Source organism: Puntigrus tetrazona, chromosome 17 (assembly GCF_018831695.1).
Source record: "Puntigrus tetrazona isolate hp1 chromosome 17, ASM1883169v1, whole genome shotgun sequence".
NCBI lineage: Eukaryota > Metazoa > Chordata > Actinopteri > Cypriniformes > Cyprinidae > Puntigrus > Puntigrus tetrazona.
Genome location: NC_056715.1, coordinates 3,254,833 through 3,273,624, shown reverse-complemented (window position 1 = coordinate 3,273,624; position 18,792 = coordinate 3,254,833). Strand labels below are relative to the sequence as shown.

Genomic DNA, 18,792 nt, shown 5'->3' with positions numbered 1-18,792 from the left:
TATATATATATATATATATATATATATATATATATATATATATATATATATATATATATATATATATATATATATATTTTTTTTTTTTCAAATAAAGCTGTAAAAGAAAGGAAAAATCTGGACTAAATTTATTGAATAATTTTAGCAAGTAATTTATTGTCCTATTATTGCATTTCTTTCCACAGGTTTGGTTCTTCATAATATCCTGATAGACAGATACTTTAACGTAGTCATTTATTTGTGGTTTATTAAAAATTCAAATATTTAAATACAACAGACATTCAAAAAAATGACAAAAACAAGAATGTTTTGAACATTTACATCATTAATGGGTTTGGTAATGCAATTATTAGAATTGCAAGGAGTTTTTTATTCCTGTAATATCAAATGAGATTTTTTCTACACACCATCAAGGAGATCAAGAAGGTATCTGGTGTACTTGCAGTACGCAATGAATGGTTATTGACTTCACGGCTTAAGCATGGCGACAATACCTCTCTGAAAATGTGACAGTATCTTCTTTTTGACACCAAAACAATGTCTCAGAATTCATCCAGGGTCCACATTTTATGACTAAATACAACTTTATCAAAATGTAAGGTCTGTCTATTTAGTCATCATTAAGGATTTGGGTTTCTTTAAGCAATGCAGTGTTCTTTTTTAGCTGTCTCTTTCACATGAAACAGTGTCCTTTGTAGTTCATCCTTGATTAGCTCTGCATGATGGCAATGGCAATGTTATGCGAGACCAGTCTTTATGGTTTCTAGAGTCTCCTCATAAAGCCAGCTCTCAGCGAAGTTTCCGGACTGCTCCATTAGCTCAAACAGATGCTTAAACTCATCAGGGTAAACGTCTCCTGTCATTGTGTTGTCAGTTAAGCCCAGCTTTGAAATGAGCTCTGATCCACTGCCAGGGCTCCATGAGCTTTGGAAAACAAGATACAAAACCAAAGCATGAATACAGCCGCCCTTATCCTAGTTTAAAACCATTTGAAATGTATAGTTTGTTTCAAAAAACCATCAAAGTTTAAAAAAACTTACTTAATTTGTTCTATCAGTCTCCTTTTCCTTTTGGCGAGGCATTGTTTCACCATCAAAACCAGAGTGCTGCCGTTCAAGGGAGTCAGGTGAGAGTTAAACAAGTCTTCACGTGGAGTTATCCGCACCAAGCAAAGATTATCACTCTGGGATTGCTGTTGAGGAAGAAAAAAAAAAGTTCTCAGCTCATTTTTCGATAGCGATAGAATTTGAGTTTATTCAGTGGGAAAATGTTTGGCTCGATTCAGATTCGTGATTAATTCAGACTGATTTACTAATGATTTCAAGGTATTCATTAGGAAGAACTGCAATCAAATCCGTTACAGAAGGATGTGACGACGTGCTTCTCCTTAACCACTAATACAATATTAAACGAACACGTCACTTTTTTTTTTTTTTAAGTTAAACAGTTGTGTTTTACCGTTTTTGAATCCATTCAGCCGATCTCCAGGTCTGGTGATAGCACCTTTAGCTTAGCTTAGCATAGATCATAATCTGATCTATTAGCATCACACTCAAAACTGGACAAAATGATTTTTTGATATTTTTCCTATTTAAAACTTGCGTGTACTAAGACTATGGTATGGAAGCAAAGTTCCTTGATTATTACACTGCAATGGGAATATAGTTCCTAGCCATATCGGCCTAGAAATTTTCATTTTACGTCAGTCTTAGTACATAACGTAACTACAGAGAGTCAAGTTTTAAATAGGAAAATATAGAATCTCTTTTTCGAGCGTGATGCTAACGGTCTAATCTGATTTAATGATCTATGCTAAGCTACAGCTAAATTGTTCTGCCAGACATAGAGATAGGCTGAATAGATAAAAAAAAAAAAACTGTAAAACTCAACTGTTTAACTCTAGGAAAGTTGGACAATGAGCCTATTTTTAGAACAAATCTTAAAATGATAGTACTTGTGTGCCGATGCTTACAGTGTTCTTTGAGGAGGACTTTGCATTCTTCTTGGTTACAGTTAAAAATGATGACAACGGCTCCTGGCAATGAAGCAGAAATCACAAATAGTTGATAATTATTCCCAGAAAAGGTAACGATAATGCATAAATAATGCTAAAAATGCTTCACCTCGTGCAGTAACTCAATATCGCAGGCCATCTGCCAGAGAACACCGAAAGCTTGGTAGTTCTTATAATTTCTTGGACAGGTAACTAGTTTCTGAAAGAGAAATAAATAAAAATTCATACTTGAATCAAGCTTGAAAGCTCGTGCTACTCGTATAGCTAGAACTTTCTCGTAGATTGTTATATGCAAACTCACTGCGTATTCTTTCTGGCTGATGAACATGATCAACTCCACACGTCCATAGTGGAAAATGGAGTGGCGCTCAAACAGGTTGTATATCAGCTTCCACATTAGGTTCTTCTCATTTCTTTTCGAGAAGATCCCCACAACTTTGACTGGGACATCTGCTCAAAAAATAAAAATAATTAATAATAAAAAAATACCATTCCTTTCTTAAACGGATTGTTTACTCATCCTCATGCATCTGTCCTTCTTTCTTTCCTTCCACAATAATCTGAATGTTTAGGGCACTAACCTGCAGACCAAGGAACCTCGGAGATGGCAAGGTCGGAGAAGAGCTTCTCTGAGTACATGACGGGAGGTTTCATGCTGCCGTTGCCGATGGGATCCAGTTTGAAGAAGTCGCAATGAACCACATCCAGCTGGCCTTCCAGTTTGTTCTCCAGGCGCTTTCAAGACAAAAGGTTATTTTTACCGGTGCTCTGGTTTTTGAATAACATCCATCACGGTTACAATGACATTGATGTTCTTCATAATCAAGTAAAGGTAAACAGTATATTGGATCATGCATTAGGTCTTAAAGGAACACTCCACTATTTTTGAAAACAGCCTCATTTTCCAGCTCCCAGTTAAAATGAAACAGTTGAGGTTTACAGTTTTCGATCCATTTTCACTTTCAGAAGGCATAATGATATTACGCTGTATCGGAAAATGGCCCCAGCAATAATAATAAAGTAATATCATTGCGCCTGCTGCACCCATCATTACGCCGAAATGAGAGTATAGTTCCTAGCCATATCGGCCTAGAAAATCAGTCAGTCTTAGTACACAGTGTAACTACAGAAGAATCAAGTTTTAATTAGGAAAAATATCAAAACTCTTTGGTCTAGTTTTTGAGAAAGATTGGTCTAATCAGATGCAGTGAGCCAATATTCCCTGAAAGCGAGACACTGCGGGTGAATAGGATAAAACTAATAGTTATTACCCAGATTTTTGATTACATTAATAATTGCAAAACAATTTTTCGTATTACACGTTTTCTAAAATATTAGGTTTATGCAAACAAGTTATTATTTAATGAAATATGTGCTAATTTACATACATATATTTACATATGTAAAAAAAAAAAAAAAAAAAAAAAAAAAAAATATATATATATATATATATATATATATATATATATATATATATATATATATATATATATATATATATATATATATATATATATATATATATATATATATATATAACAAAATCTCAAACTTTACACGTGATAAAAAAGTTTACCTGCAGTTTCTACACTTAAAGGAACAGCTTAATTGAAAATAAACTTATTTTCAGGCCAGCCAAGATTTAGATTATTAGATTATTAATTTGTCTGAATAATGTATCACCAGTGGCTCCTCTGCAGTTGGGTGCCGTCACAGTGAGAGTTTAAATAGCTTTTAAAAACACTGTCTTGCTAAATAAAATGCTGCATATTTGTAAGAAATTATATTATGTTATTATATTATATTATGTGTTTTTAAACCAATTCTTCAGGCCTGATTTAAATGAGATGACTGTTACTGGAGAAAGCAATATAACAGACAGCTGATTTGAATGAACCTACAGAGCTTTTCACTTCCTGAGATGTTAATTGATGGATTTTTGTTTTGTTTTTATCATCCGTTTGGACGCTCATTCTGACGGCACCCATTCACTGCAGAGGATCCATTGGCAAAAAGGGATGTAAAGCTAAATTTCTCAAAATCTGTTCTGATGAAGAACCAACTCATCTACATCTCTTGTAGTTTTAAGAACAATCCAAAATATATTTACTTAATTCATTAGGAGAAATAGGGAATGCAAAATAAAATAATTGTATTTATTGGAAAATTGTCTGAAAACCGACATAAAACCAACATTGTCATGCTGCTTTGATACTTTTGCCATATTGCCCACCTCTAGGTTATTTATTAAGGAAATGAAAGCTGACAGTGAGCAGAATGAGATGAGATCATTTTGGATGTTTACCTTCAGCTCAGGAAGGAAGTTTGTATCGCTTTCCAGGGCAACTACTCTTTGTGCCCCACGGTTTAGCAGAGCGCGTGTCAACACCCCAGGACCTGTGGACAGAGACAAAACCCACATCAATATTCACACAAATACTGATGCCATTCGATTATTATTTGAGCAACACGCACCTGGGTTACATTCAAATATAACAGCTTTCCCTTCATCGATGTCTCCAGCGAGGTGGTCTGTCACGATTTGTGCGAGGGCAGGGTCTACGATGAACCGTCTCAGGTGTTTACAGGCCAACGCTTTCTGCGTGTTCTCATCCACATCGCCCAAATCTAAAGGATCGTACCGGCAGAGGGGGCGAAACTGACCCTGCAGGGGCACGGCGACAGCGGAGAGGTTCCTCTGAAGGCTTCCTGAAGAGAGAGAAATTCGCTCTGGTTTGCCGACCTGAGCCGGGGTCTTCCTTGACCCGTCTAGAGAGTAACTTCTCGCAGAGGTGGATAAAGTCCTGTGTTTAGTTAAAGGCAGAGTGCAGGGTGATGCAGATCTTGACGTTCCACTGAGAGTTCTTAAAGTCAGGACAAAGAACCTACATCCTCCACACGCCGCCATGATGACCAACAAGCTTGAAGCCTGAAATCATATTTGCAATTAAAATAATAAATGCAAACCTACAATTTGTTTTATTTATTCTACTTTATATTATATATATATATATATATATATATATATATAAGCATATATATATATAAAGTTAAAGTGTTTCTTATGAGGGTTAAAATAGAAAGCCTATGCATTTTGTATATAAACATGCATTGTGTAATATAATTATATCGTTTATAATATGCATTATAAGCAAATTCACTACGCAAGCTTCCAAAACATTCCGACCTATGAATTTCCATTTAAAAAGTTACAATAAAATAATTTTATTGAGGATGTAATCACAACGAGCAATTTGTAACACATACAATATCTCAGAGTTACACAATTAACTAGAAAAAAAAACGTTATTTTTATGGTTTGAATGACTAGATGAGCATCAACACAGCCGTTTCATCGTATAAATAACGTTAAATTTCGATCAGACATTTTCTTCTCGCAATTTCGGCATTCTTTATTAAAAGTAACTCTCTAAAAGCACTGGATCGTAGCTTAAATACTTTAACCTGTGCATTACGTACTCCTGTCTATTCAGCTTATACACAATTAACCATGCTGTGGCAGCACACGTATTTGTTAAACTATCAATCTCTCTGATAAAATAAACGCATGCATATTTTTGGTTATACATTTATAGATCATTTTAACCCAAACAAACCTCAAATAATACGGTTGTCGTCCACGGGAGCTACATTAATGATAGCTGCGCAGCACGCGGGTCCGTGACATTGAACCCGCATGTTGTTGACCCGATTGTTTCGCAATCCTATTGGTGAGGCGCAGAACATACGTCATATTGCTGCGACGCGCCAACGTACCGTGCTGTTCAAAAGTGCGTCCATTTTCCGCATTCATGTTTATTATTATTAAATAAATTATGTGTTATTCTGTTATTCATATATAGTAAGTTTTGTCCCCAATATAAACTATTTATACTTTTAATACATAACTATAAATAATGATGGAAGATCTGATGTGTAGTGAAATTATATTGTAGCGATTTCGGATTTTAATTACCTGCGCAGTGTCTTGTAAAGTTGACAGTCTTGAATACAAACAGGGCATCGGGAATGTGCATGTAATGTATGTCGGCACATGGACGCTGACTTCGAGTGATGATATTGTTGTGATATGATGGCTGAGAATATAGAGAGGTTTGTCAGCGAGGCTAAAGGAAATGGTTTGCGTGCTCTGCGGGAAGTCAAAGCAGGCGAGGTGATTCATTCACGCGAACCCTATGCATTCTGCATAGCGAGGGATTTCTTGAAAACTGCCTGCCAAAGTTGTCTCAAGAGGTAAGAAACCATATTTGATTCTCAAATATAGCTTACAGAAAAGCGTCATGGTACTGCTATTCATATTATTGAATATCTAGGCTGCAGCGTTTGAATATATTGACTGCAAAATGTTTTTTTGTAAAATATCACGTTTTCATAATCAATAATATTCTACTAGATGTTTTTGCTATGGTAGATAGTGACACTCTCCGCATGCTACTTTTCTGCCGTTTTACTTATGTTTTGTGATATGAAATGAGTCTGTATGATGACTGGATTCATGATGTGTGACACTTCTGAGTGTGGTCTCTAGGGGGCGTCGTTGCTCTTTCTCTGATATCGTCGCACTTTGAGTTAATTTACACGACTGTTATTTCTGTTGGTCAGTTAATGACGTGTGTAAAATAAAATACTCTATAAGTCTTTATATATATATATTTTTGATAATAAAAATACTTTTGGCCAGGGCAATTTTAGCGATTTTTTTACTTAAATAGTCAAAATTAAATTAATAATATGACACTATAGTATTGTTCCTTTTTATTTTGTAATAACTCTACACGGTTTTTGTTATTGAGTAAAGTTTACAGAAACTATGTTCATAATAGTCTAAATGTATGTATATAAAGCTTAAATATGACATTTCATTTTTTAAATATTAGGAAATTATGTCAGTTATATATTTTTTGCATCATACATATACACTCACACACACACACATGCATATTATATATTGTACATATATATATTTTTATTTATTTTTTCAGACTAGATGATGTACTGTTTCTTTTACATGATTGCATTGCATCTGTATTATAACGTGGCCTAGGCCTAGGGAGCTCATATACATTCACTGAAGTTCACAGAAACCATTTACCTCAGAGTCAGAACTAATTTACCAGTTTACTCAAGTTGCGCCGATTCTGACAGAGCAGTTATACATTAATCTGCTCCAAATTTCTATCCAAATACAGGCCAGATTTAAACAAAAGTCTCACTTTTCAATGTTGCGTATCAGAAAAGCAAAGTTTGTTGTTGAGAGCATCTGTCATCATCTTCCGAAACATCATAAGTCATTTTGTAAAAGTTTTCTTTTTGTGACCCGGCGGTCTGGCTTGTTTGTTGTCATCATTGCTATTCATTTCAGACGCGTACTGTATTTTCATTTTCAGAGTGTAATTTCTCGCCAAGCGGAAAGCGGGCATGGGATGATGCCGTAACGAGATTGACGTTTCTAGCAGATGCGCCGTGATTTAATTCACACCAGCTTTTCGTGCCCCCTCTGCAGCCTGATCGTTTCTGACACTTGATTACAGTCGGCAAAACTCTCAGAGCGCGCAAATATTCCTGCCCGGGGTGTGGGTCGGGGAAATCACACGGCAGCCAGACAGTGCGTAAATGTGTTCCAGCGAAGATTGGAGATTTTCTTTATCATCGAAAAAAAGTTTTCTAGAAACTGTGCTTGATCTGTGCGTCTTTCTCTCCTGATTTAGACGAGGCTAAGCGATTATGGACAAAGGACTCGAATGTTAGCTGCAAGCAACCGTTTCGAATGAAAAATATCTTAAAACACAGATTTTGACTTCAACTGATGGACTTGGATTGGTCCATCAGTTGAAGTCATTTGGATCGCTTCAGGATCACTGCGATGTTTTTAATCAGCCGTTTGGACTCCGACGGCACCCATTCACTCCAGAGGGCCCATTGGAGGGCGGCTCGAATGTTAGCTGCAAGCAGCCGTTTCTAAATACAAATATCTTAAGGATTTGTTTCCTGCAAAAACACAGATTTTGACGTCAACGGATGGACTTGGATTGGTCCATCAGTTGAAGTTGAAGTCATTTGGATCGCTTGTGTGTCACTGTGATTTTTTTTTATCAGCCGTTTGGACTCCGACGGCACCCATTCACTCCAGAGGGCCCATTGGAGGGCAGCTAGTGCAATGATAAATTTCTCCAAAACTGTAGAGATAAACTCACCTACATCTCAAACTGGTAAAATGTCAGCGACTTTAAATGTTTTGGCTGAACCCGGCCTGTTCCTTTAACTGGCATATGTGTGTTTTCCACGCTTTTATACAACTTTTTATGTAGATTTATCTTTGTTTCCTACATTTATAAGCACACTATAGATGTGCCAAAGTCGCAGATGTATCAAACCTACAAATAACTGTCTAAAATAGTGCCATTGGTTGTCTTCAGGCACAGAAGTGTCTGTCACAGAACATTAAATATTTCTCACAGGTAATTTAAGTAGGCCTGCTTTATTAATTTAAATATTTTTAAACGAGGTTACGCTAATTCTCCCGCGCACTTGTTCCGGAGTAAACACACACACCCTAAGGTATCCATTCCAGCCCTTTTTTCTGCTTCCCTCCCTCCTCCCGCTCTCTTTTATTCATCCGTTCCCTGTCTAGGTATTAATTGCCATCTGCTTTTCGCCATTTGGCCGGGGCGGCCGTTCATCATATTTCAGGTATGTCATTTTCCTGAGTCCGGCTCAAAGCTTTTCCGAGCGTGACCTTGCGGAGTGGATCTTTCCGCTTGAGAGAAAGGCAGAGAAGCAGACAAACAGGCTCGGGAAGACAGTCATTTCTGGCCGGGGATTAGTGCTTCGGTCCTGCTGATAACCTGGCTCATCTATAGAGAGCCGTCTGCATGGACTCACCCAGGAGAACACTGGGGATGAAAAGAAACGCCATGGAAACAGAACGTTAATAATCCGCTCAGAAGAGCTCTGTATTGTATTGGTCCCTGACTGCTGCTCTGAATAAACCCAAGGATGCTAGAGCTGTCGAGGAGCTCAAAGAATTATTTTGCAGTATCTTTAGAAATGAGTGCTCACTTTACTCTTTACAGATGACGGTATCAGATGAGACTACTACGACATTCAAAAATATACCACGCAAATAAGTTCGTAACAAGATTAACCATTTTTCTAACAATTAAAATAATGCAATATTTAAAATAATATCATGTAAAATGAACGATTTTTAATTTTACCATATATAGCGTCTTCATATAATTTCAATAAACATTATTTATTTATTATTATTGTTATATACTATGTATATTTTTCAAAAATACTCAAAATATTACTATTACATTTTTAAAAAGTATGTACATTAAATATATTATGTATTTTACATATTTTGTAAATATGAAAAAAAAAGATTGTATGTACATAATTTTGATTAATCATAGTATGCGTGTTATTAAATTATTACAATATTAAATATTATTTAAAATCATATTTATGTTTTACACGTGTGTTTATGTATTTTGAAAATATGCAATATTCAAAATGACTTAAACATGAAACGTATTATGTAACATATATTTATTAAACCACACGCATACATTTAATAATTTAACTTGTTATATTGCATTACATAAGTTTATTTTTAATAGTCATTTTCAATATTGCGTATTTAAGAAATAAAGAGAAATATCATATAAACGTGATGTATCACCCACAGTGCTATGCCTACTATAAATCGTTAATGACATGAATGGGTTAAAGTAAAATATGAATCAATATTAATTTTTCTACTGAGATTCCCTCAGATGCATGACATTGATGTTGTGTTGTAGCATCATTTGTTTCTAATCATGGTAGATTAAACTGCTCTTTTTATACTATCCTGCTGAGAGCAATGCAACAGATGTAGACTTGTTCTCCTGGGCTCAATTTAGGAATAATGAGGTCCGTGACACAGCATATGGACAGTTTTTATTCATAAAACAAGTGGTATGAATTTAGATGAATATTAATAACTGCGCACCGTAAAGGTTAATGTATACCTGCTATAGAAGATGGATTTCTCAGGAGAAGTTCAGGGACCTTTAGATACGTCGCTTCAGTACAAACTTGCGCGAGATCCCATGTTTGTAATGGGCTTCAAGTGCGAAACAATTAAAGCATATTTGCCGCTGTCAGTCTTGCAGCGCGTGTCAGATCCTTCAGCGGCGTTTTGACCCTGTTGATGAAATGCAATATCTCCTGACCTTGTTTAAAGCCGCAGTAAACAGTGTGTAATGCATGACCGCTTCACTATTGAACTACTCATTTTCAATTACAGTAGCCGGGAGTCGTGCCGAAATCTCAGCTGCAGTTCCGTTCAGCTGTGAAACCATGTGTTTTGTCGATACTCGCATTAATTTTAAAGCATTTCAGAGTACCAGAGGGCTGCGAAGTGCGTTTCAAAATGAATAATACATTTCCATAAGTGCTGTAACTATTTTAACAGCTTTATAAAGTCATTTTATTGCTTACATCATATGATGATAATAATAATAATAATCATGATAATGATGATGATAACATCAATAATAATAATAATAATAATAATAATAATAATAGAAATTCTCCACTGTATATTTTTTTATCAGTATACATTTTATCTTTAATATAATTTATTTTTTAAATAATAATAATATTGTCATTAGAAATTCTCCACTGTTCATTTTTATTTTATTATTATACACTTTTATCTTTAATATCATTTATATTTTTAATATTTATATTTATTGTTAGTGTTAAGGTTGTTGCTATTGGTATTATTATTTTTTTATCAATTCTCCACTGTTTATTATTATTATTATTATTATTATTATTATTATTATTTAATTTAGTATTTTTTAAATACATTTTAAAGCAGTGCATGAAGTATTTGTCATATACATTGTACTGTATGAATTGTATATTGTTAATAGTTAAAACGATAATCATAAGAATAATAAAATAAAAAATAACTGTTATGATTGTTAGTGTTAATGTTATTATCATTTTTTATAAATTCATTATTATTATTGTTATACATGACATTTCATATACGTGAAATATAATGTATAGTGATAATTTAATATCATAAAATTTATGAGAAATACTCTTTACACCGCTTCAATATATTTAATATTTATGGAAAAGAGATATATTATGATATATATATAACATAACATAAGATGTCTCTTTTCCATAGAGCCTCTTGGGTTTGTTTATTTGAGAAACCAAGAGGGGCATTTAAGGAAATTAGAGCAACATCAAAGATGAGGGTAATTGCTATTCTCCTCTCTTGAATGTCTGTTTATTTCTAACCAGCACTAATGACAGTGGGTGGAAACATTAAGGAGTTGGTTAATGTGTTCCTCCCCGTCCCAGCGTGCGTCCAATAGCCACAGGTCAGCAAATAAACAAACCATCACGATAAAGGACGACCGGAGGTGTGTTATTGAGTAGTTTTTAATCTTTTAAGGGCCTTTTAGGTCTTTAATGATATGGATTATGGGTTTTTCTGGCACCCGCAGAAGACGCGCGCACGCACACCATAAATCATAAAGAAATTCAAAGCTATGTTTTCATTCAAAGGCTCCTCATGTCTTATCAGTGAAATGACCGCGTCTTATCGCACCTTCCTGTGCTCTTTGATGCCCTGCTAATGTGAGGCTAGCAAAATAGCTGGCTCCATTTCAGATGTCACAGAAAATGTGTCTGTAAAGCAGAATTGAGCCATTTTTGCAGTGCCGGTCAGCGGTCACCAGTTGCTTTGATGCTTCCGTCTGTGCCTGCACTTTAAATCCGCCATCTGTTCTCACGGAGCGATGCTCAGACCTCTCTTCCTGTACGAGCCGCGGACTCTGTGATTAACTTCACTGATTTGTTTCGCGCAGTTTTGTCAGCAAACATCTGTTCTTGAATCATTTATTACAGAATTATAAGGCAAACAAGCCGAAGGAAGTTTTTTTGCATGCGCAGCATTTGGAGATCAGATGCAAATTCCTTCCATAAATTCATGAATATATAATTTATCTATGCATTAGCCATAACAGACAGGCAGGCCTATGTGATGAAAAACCAGCCGTGAAACGTGTGCTGCTTCAATCTAAATGTAAGATTGATTAGAGCGCCGTAAACACACAGCGTGACATGAAAGCCAAACGTGAAAGCTTGCTGATGCCACTTTAATTGACTGAATTGTTTTTTTTTCCTCTGCCTTTAAATCATCCCGAGTCCTGCCTCTTAACCCTCTACCAATCCCATCCCCTCCTTTCTCTCCCGCTCACTGCTTGCTACATCACTACTGTCCTATCACGAAAATCAAAGATTAAAAATCGTATTCATTTGTTAAAAATACGTTATTTTTTGGTTGATGCTGTAAGCTGATATTTTTATAACAGCATATGATTTCTGTAAGACATCAGGGCTGTGTATCATAGATTTGTGCTTTTAATGCAACAAGTGAACTTTTTTATTTCAATTTTTTGTAGTAGTTTCACCGGAAAAAAGGATAAATAAATAGAAAGATATATTAAATAGCACTTAAATTGATCTGTATTTATTATATTTTTTATTTTATATTTATTTATTATATATATTATTATTTTTTTAGTTAGTCATTTTAATTGTTTACATTTATAAATCTTTATATTCCTAACAATGTTAGGATTTAATCATTTATTTGCAGAGAAATATACATTTAATCATCTAAATTTATTAAAACATTCATACGAATGTTTGAACTTAATATAAATTGAAAATAATCCTAAATATTATTAAATAATTGTTCAGAATCTGGCTTTTTTTTACTATATATAAAACGATTTATTTATTTTCCCGATAAAATATTAATTTAAATAAATGTATGAACTAAATATAATTTATTAAACACTTGTTTATTGGTAATCTTAAGAAAGAGAGAAGAGAACCAATAAATATAACCTATAAATATAAAAACAGCCAGAATCATTCTATTTATTTATATAAGAATTAAATAGGTATTTTGCATACTAATAAAACTAAAATCTGTAGTTTCTGTCAATTAAGCTTTTGTTTTGAGTACTGTAAAGCATATCTGTTTGGTAGATGTGATTAATTTGCTTGATTTGACACACTTTTCTGAAGTCCTGGAGAACAGTTTCTTCTCCTCTGGTCTCTGGCAGATCAGGATAACGCCATCGATCTGCTCTTTTGTCACGAATGACTTGTTGGATTACTCTCCAGTACCCCTTTTGAACTCAATTCAACGAGATGCACTAAGAGCCATGGCGACGAGACTAGTCATTGTATCGTGAGCAAATGCGTTTGTGAAAACATCCATCATGCTACTGAGAGCCGCTGGAAGAGGGCAAACCTGTGACCTTGAGCATCATGTTTGGGTCGTTCTACGTTTGTCCTCCTGCTTCAAAGCACCGCTGTTCTGTGTTTCGTCCTCGCTTTGATTGAAAGTCAATAGGGGAATAAAAGCTGTATTTATCCTCAGCCCAAGTAACTCTAGTGATTTTGAGTGCGCTGGCTGGAAACGCTGCCCAGGTTTTCTTCAGCTGTCTGGAAAATATCTCTCGCACTTCTCCTGCTGAGGCATGAAAGCCTCTTCTATTTGATATTTCAGAGCGTTTAAACAGAAATGGTCTGCTCTAAGCTGGTCTAAGCTGTGGTACATGAGACAAGAAGATATAAAAGATTATTCCAGGTGCTTTTTTGCCATTTTATTGTAGTAATTTATTACACCATGTACTATTTATTGGTCACATCGGTTAAATATTTTTAATATATCAGATACCTTGGACTTCCTCTTACCTATATTAAAGGAATAGTTTACCCAAAAATGACCCCATATTTTATTCACCCCGAAGCCATCCTAGGTGTATATGACTTTCTTCTTTTAGACGAACACAGTTTTTAAAAAATGTTTACTGGCTCTTCCAAGCTTCACAGTATAGTTTAATAATTAATAATAATAATAATCTAAATAAAAATAATAATAATAACAACAAGAATATTATTAGTACCACTACTACTAATAATAATATTAACAATATCCATATTAATAACAACAACAATAATATCAACAATAATATCAATAATAATAATAATAATAATAATAATTGTTGTTGTTGTTAATATTGATAATATAAATATTATTATTATTATTATTAGTAGTAGTAGTGGTAGTAATATTATTATTGTTGTTATTATTTCATTTATTTATATATTTTTATTATTATTATTATTATCATTATTTATTATTATTATTATTATTATTATTATTATTATTATTATTATTATTCAAAATTCATACTATACTAAAAAGAAAAAAAATCTTGTTGGAAACAATTTTTAGTAGTAAGAAATTGTAAATATCAAAATAAATTACAAAGAAAAAGCAAGAAACGCATGAAACGCAGAAATGTCATTTTTGAAGCATAGAAGTCTTATGACCTCCTTCAGGATATTTCAGCTCTGTTCTGCTTTAAATGATGATCATTGTTGTGTTAGTGACCCAGTGAAAACCCAGATGTGAGAAGGCTTCTGTTCATTTGTTCTTTACACAGTGAAAGCACAAGGTTCTGCAGAAACATCTGTTCTTATGTCCACTTAAGTGCACATTTAAGTCAAAGTCAAGCGTCTGAAATGGTGAATAGTGTGTATGTGGCTATTGAATGTTTTTCTGTCTCAACAGTGATGTGTTGCCGTTGCAAGTGGTATATAAAAAAAAATGACACACTGTATATAAACACACTATTATTCAGAAATTTGGGTTTGGTAAAGAAGAATAAAAAAAACCATATGGTTGCGTTTGTTTAGATAAAATACAGCATAATTACTCCAGTCTTCAGTGTCACCTGATCCTTCAGAGATTATCCAGATTCGCTTCTCATGACATTGACTGCTATCTGTGCTGAAAAACATCTGTGCTTTTTAAACTAAGATACATTTTTTTAAGCAAAAATACTTTTATTGGAATAAATTTTATTAACATTGTAAATTTATAAATGCTGCTTTTGATCCAGTTGATGCATACTTGCTGAGTTTCTTGAATGAAAATAAAATCATACTGAATCCACACTTTTAGGTGTAGCATATATAGATAGATAGAAGTGTGTGTGTGTGTGTGTGTGTGTGTATGTACACACACACACACACACACACATGCACATATTATTATATAATATAATATAAAATATAATATAATGTAATATAATATAGACACACATACAGTGAGTTCTTTAGTTAGCTGTGATCCTGAGACCAGCCTCATATCAGCCAGTTTCTGTGGATAAAAGCTTGCAATAACCCAAATCAGAGCTGTCACAGCAAAATAAGAAGGGAAGTGGGGAAAAAGAAGCCAATAGCCACTAATCCTGGAAATGAGAAACCTGCTCAGGCACAACGAGCCACAAACAGGCTGAATAATTATCAGTTCCTCAGAGCTACTGGTGCTACAGCTTACAGCGGGAATTAATTACTCAAGCACTGAAGCAGCAGACACACACACACACACACACACACACGCACGCTAACCGTGCCAGCGCTGTACCTGTGTAAGATTAGGTCAAGGCACAAAAAACAAAACTTCATCCTCTGAAATGCATGACAGGGAAGGATTTTGTCGTGAGCCACCATGGCTTTTCATTTGATATGGCATTTGATGAGGCATATTCATACATTCATAGATTTAATACGAGACTGTGACCTTTCCAGGCAGAAAATCATTAGTATCACCATCATAGTGTATAATCCTATTTGTCACAACACACGAGGAGTGGTGTGAGTTATTAGAGAAGACCTTCATTTGTTGTAACCACTGGTTAAAAAGTAAATAAATCTCATAGGCTCCGTGACACTCTTCTCGCTTTCATTTTTCCATGGTCCAGCATCGCAGAGGCTGTGGAAATTACAGAGATGCCATTAGAATTGAGGGTTTTTTTGGAAGTAATCAAGCAAAACCTTCAGTAAAAAGCAAAAGATGCTCTCGTCTTGTGATTACTGGCCTGGACAGACCGACACCGTCTTCTGTAAACCAATTAACTTAATACCGCATGCAAAAAGTTTAGTAACTAGATTGTATTTTCGTATTTATTTTGGACCTTCGGACTCTTTAATGATGGTGGTGGCAACTAAATGCTCATTGCTAAATGGTTGCCAACATTTGAAAAAAAAATATATATATATATTTGTTTTTATATAAAGTTATTTGGAAATATGTTAAATGAAAAATTAAATATATTAATATAAACAAAATGAAAATATTTATATTATGCATTACAAATAAGTATTTATACTTACATTTCTTCTTTATTTACTGTATTTGTGAATTTGACTATTTACTGTGTCATTTTACTATCGTAAGTAATGAAATTCATGGTTCATATTTAGTTTTTTGGGAGTCTCCAACAACAGGTTGACATGCGTGCAAGGTCACGAAACACTTTCGTTGTCTTATAACATGCGTTTATTTTTACCTTACCTGCTCAACGACTCCCGAACAATTCACACGACGATTCATTTCTCCAAACCCCTGCTTTGCATGATGCTAGTTGATTTTATTTATATCCATATTATTTGTTTCACTGTGGTTTTATGTGCTTCCCCGTCATCAGCGATTTACGTACAGTACATTTAGTATAGTACAGCCATGCAGATCTATTCAGATTTTCTGTGAGCATTCAAGGCTTTAAAAAAAACGTGTTTTAATTGCATTTTTTCATTGCAGTAGTTTATTCACTATACTCGCAAATAACAGCTAATAGAGGTTGTTGATCAAAGTCACTTTATGCTATAAACCAAACGTACTTCACGAGGCCTTCATGACCATTCTTTCCATTCGTACCCTTTTTCCTCCTAATTAAAGTGGCGTTTATAGAGGTGTTGCCTGACAGGCTTTGAAGAGCTCAGAGGAGTGTGTCTTGCGAAGGTAAACGGTCTAATTGGCCAATGAGAGCGCGTTTCTGTTCTCTTAGAGAGGTTTGTTTGTCTGTCTCCTCCTCCTCTTCCTCCGCGTTGACCGCTGCTCTGGTTCTGGCCCGGACGCAGGTCTTTCCGTCTAATAATAGCTCTTGGTGTGTGAGGAGAAACAGGCCGGGAGCCACACCAGGATGGGATTGTGTGCATCCTCGCAGCGCTCATGTTAGATAATTCGCTGATTACGTTACGATGGCATTTTTTATGCGGAATCATTGTCAATTTCTGAAATTAGGAAACCTCGTTTTGTGTTCGGCCGCATACAGAAATCCGATTAGACGTCAGCCGCGGAAATAATCCGATTTTTGACTCCCCGCGGATGCCGCTGCGATTCCGTTCCTCGGCCGGTTTTGATCTGAAGAGATCCGCCTCTGGATATTTGGCCGTCGCTAATGAAAAGTAAAATGTTTTTTTCATTTCGTGGCTGCATGTAAGACGCAGGACCCTCGGCCTGGCCGTTTCTGAGCTCCGAGCGTTTGCCGAAGTCCTGAACGTCTGGCCACTGGAGCGCAGTGTTTCTCTACCACACTTTGAGCCTCCCGATCCTGCTCCGTCGGACCTATAGGGAATAGGCTTTTGTTTGATTCTTAGGTAAAACATGCACTTTAGCATCTTATCTTAAAAAAAACATAATAATGATAATAAGCTGTCGTTAGCTGTGATCACGAAATGTATTACCTAATTTTTTGTTGTGAACAGTCGCTGCAGTTAGTTAACTCCAAGCAAATGAGTTAACAAAATGATCTGGCAGATGTGTTATAATTTGGCATTTCAGTATAATTATGCGCAGAACAAATGGTTTAATAAAACACGTACATGCTGGGGATGAAATTGTGTGAGTATCATTAGAGGGAAAGAGGTCTGATGCATCATTTGGAGAGATTTGGAATTTAGTGAGATCGAATCAGCAGTTGTTTGATGACGTATTTAAGGCGTATTATCATTTGACATTTTGTATTGTTATTAAAGGCCTGGCTTTTTCCTCGCAGCCTTGTACAGTCCACACATATGGCAATTATTAAATTCCCGAACCCTGCCAAATTTGCATAGATATTAATCACGGTTTTTATGAATCTGTAGATCAGCCTTGGCTCTGCGGTGTATCGCTGTATTGGTGCTTTTGTGAGAATGCTGCTTTTCTGGCCGGTTCTTATCTGTAGGGAAACACTTACTGTCTGTATCTCAGAATCAATACTCTGAGGAATCCAAGTGCCTGCTTTTATAGCAAGATTCGAGTCAGACCATTAAAAACGTATGACTTTTCTCATATCTGGAAATAGCTGCGCAATTCAGCTCAGCAGCTATTTTTATTTTATTTTGTTTAGTTTTAATATTCCTAGTTCATTTTCCCAAATCTTGAATCAAGTCATTTATTTTATTAGTACTATTTATATTATATTATATTAAATTATTTAATATTATACTATATTGTTATGTTATGTTAAATTATGTTATGGTATTTTGTGCTATGTTGTATTGTATTATGTTATTTTAATTTATTTTAATAATGGTAGTTTATGTAAGTTTGACCAAATCCTGAAATAATTAAATTAAATAAAATTCATTTGAATTAACAATATTTTAATAATGCTGCTTTTAATTTTGCTTTAATGTAGTAATAATAATAATACAATAATTGTAAATATTTGAACAACAACAACAACAACAATAATAATAATAATAATAATAATAATAATAATAATAATAATAGTAGTTCACATTTTTCCAAACCCAGAAAAAATAAAATAATATTTTTGTTTTTATTTTATAAAAATATTTCAATAATAACTTAATAATATGAA

The 18,792-nt window shown here is 34.6% G+C and overlaps 2 protein-coding genes across 2 annotated transcripts in view; one reads left to right on the top strand and one right to left on the bottom strand.

Annotated features, from left to right (window-relative positions):
- Positions 1-127: 127 nt before the first annotated feature.
- tfb2m (transcription factor B2, mitochondrial) lies at positions 128-5,741 on the bottom strand. The gene is made up of 9 exons (XM_043263563.1): positions 5,632-5,741; positions 4,490-4,943; positions 4,320-4,411; positions 2,596-2,749; positions 2,316-2,464; positions 2,124-2,213; positions 1,973-2,035; positions 1,041-1,192; positions 128-924 (listed from the first exon to the last, which is right to left on the bottom strand). The coding sequence occupies exons 2-9, from the start codon at positions 4,920-4,922 to the stop codon at positions 738-740; spliced, it is 1,320 nt and encodes a 439-aa protein (XP_043119498.1). The 5' UTR covers positions 4,923-4,943; positions 5,632-5,741; the 3' UTR covers positions 128-737.
- Positions 5,742-6,015: 274 nt separating this feature from the next.
- The window catches only part of smyd3 (SET and MYND domain containing 3), a 139,940-nt gene continuing 127,163 nt past the window's right edge, over positions 6,016-18,792 (top strand). The window contains 1 exon segment of the mRNA XM_043262761.1: positions 6,016-6,268. Within this exon segment, the coding sequence (XP_043118696.1) occupies positions 6,105-6,268 (164 nt within the window). The 5' untranslated portion in view covers positions 6,016-6,104.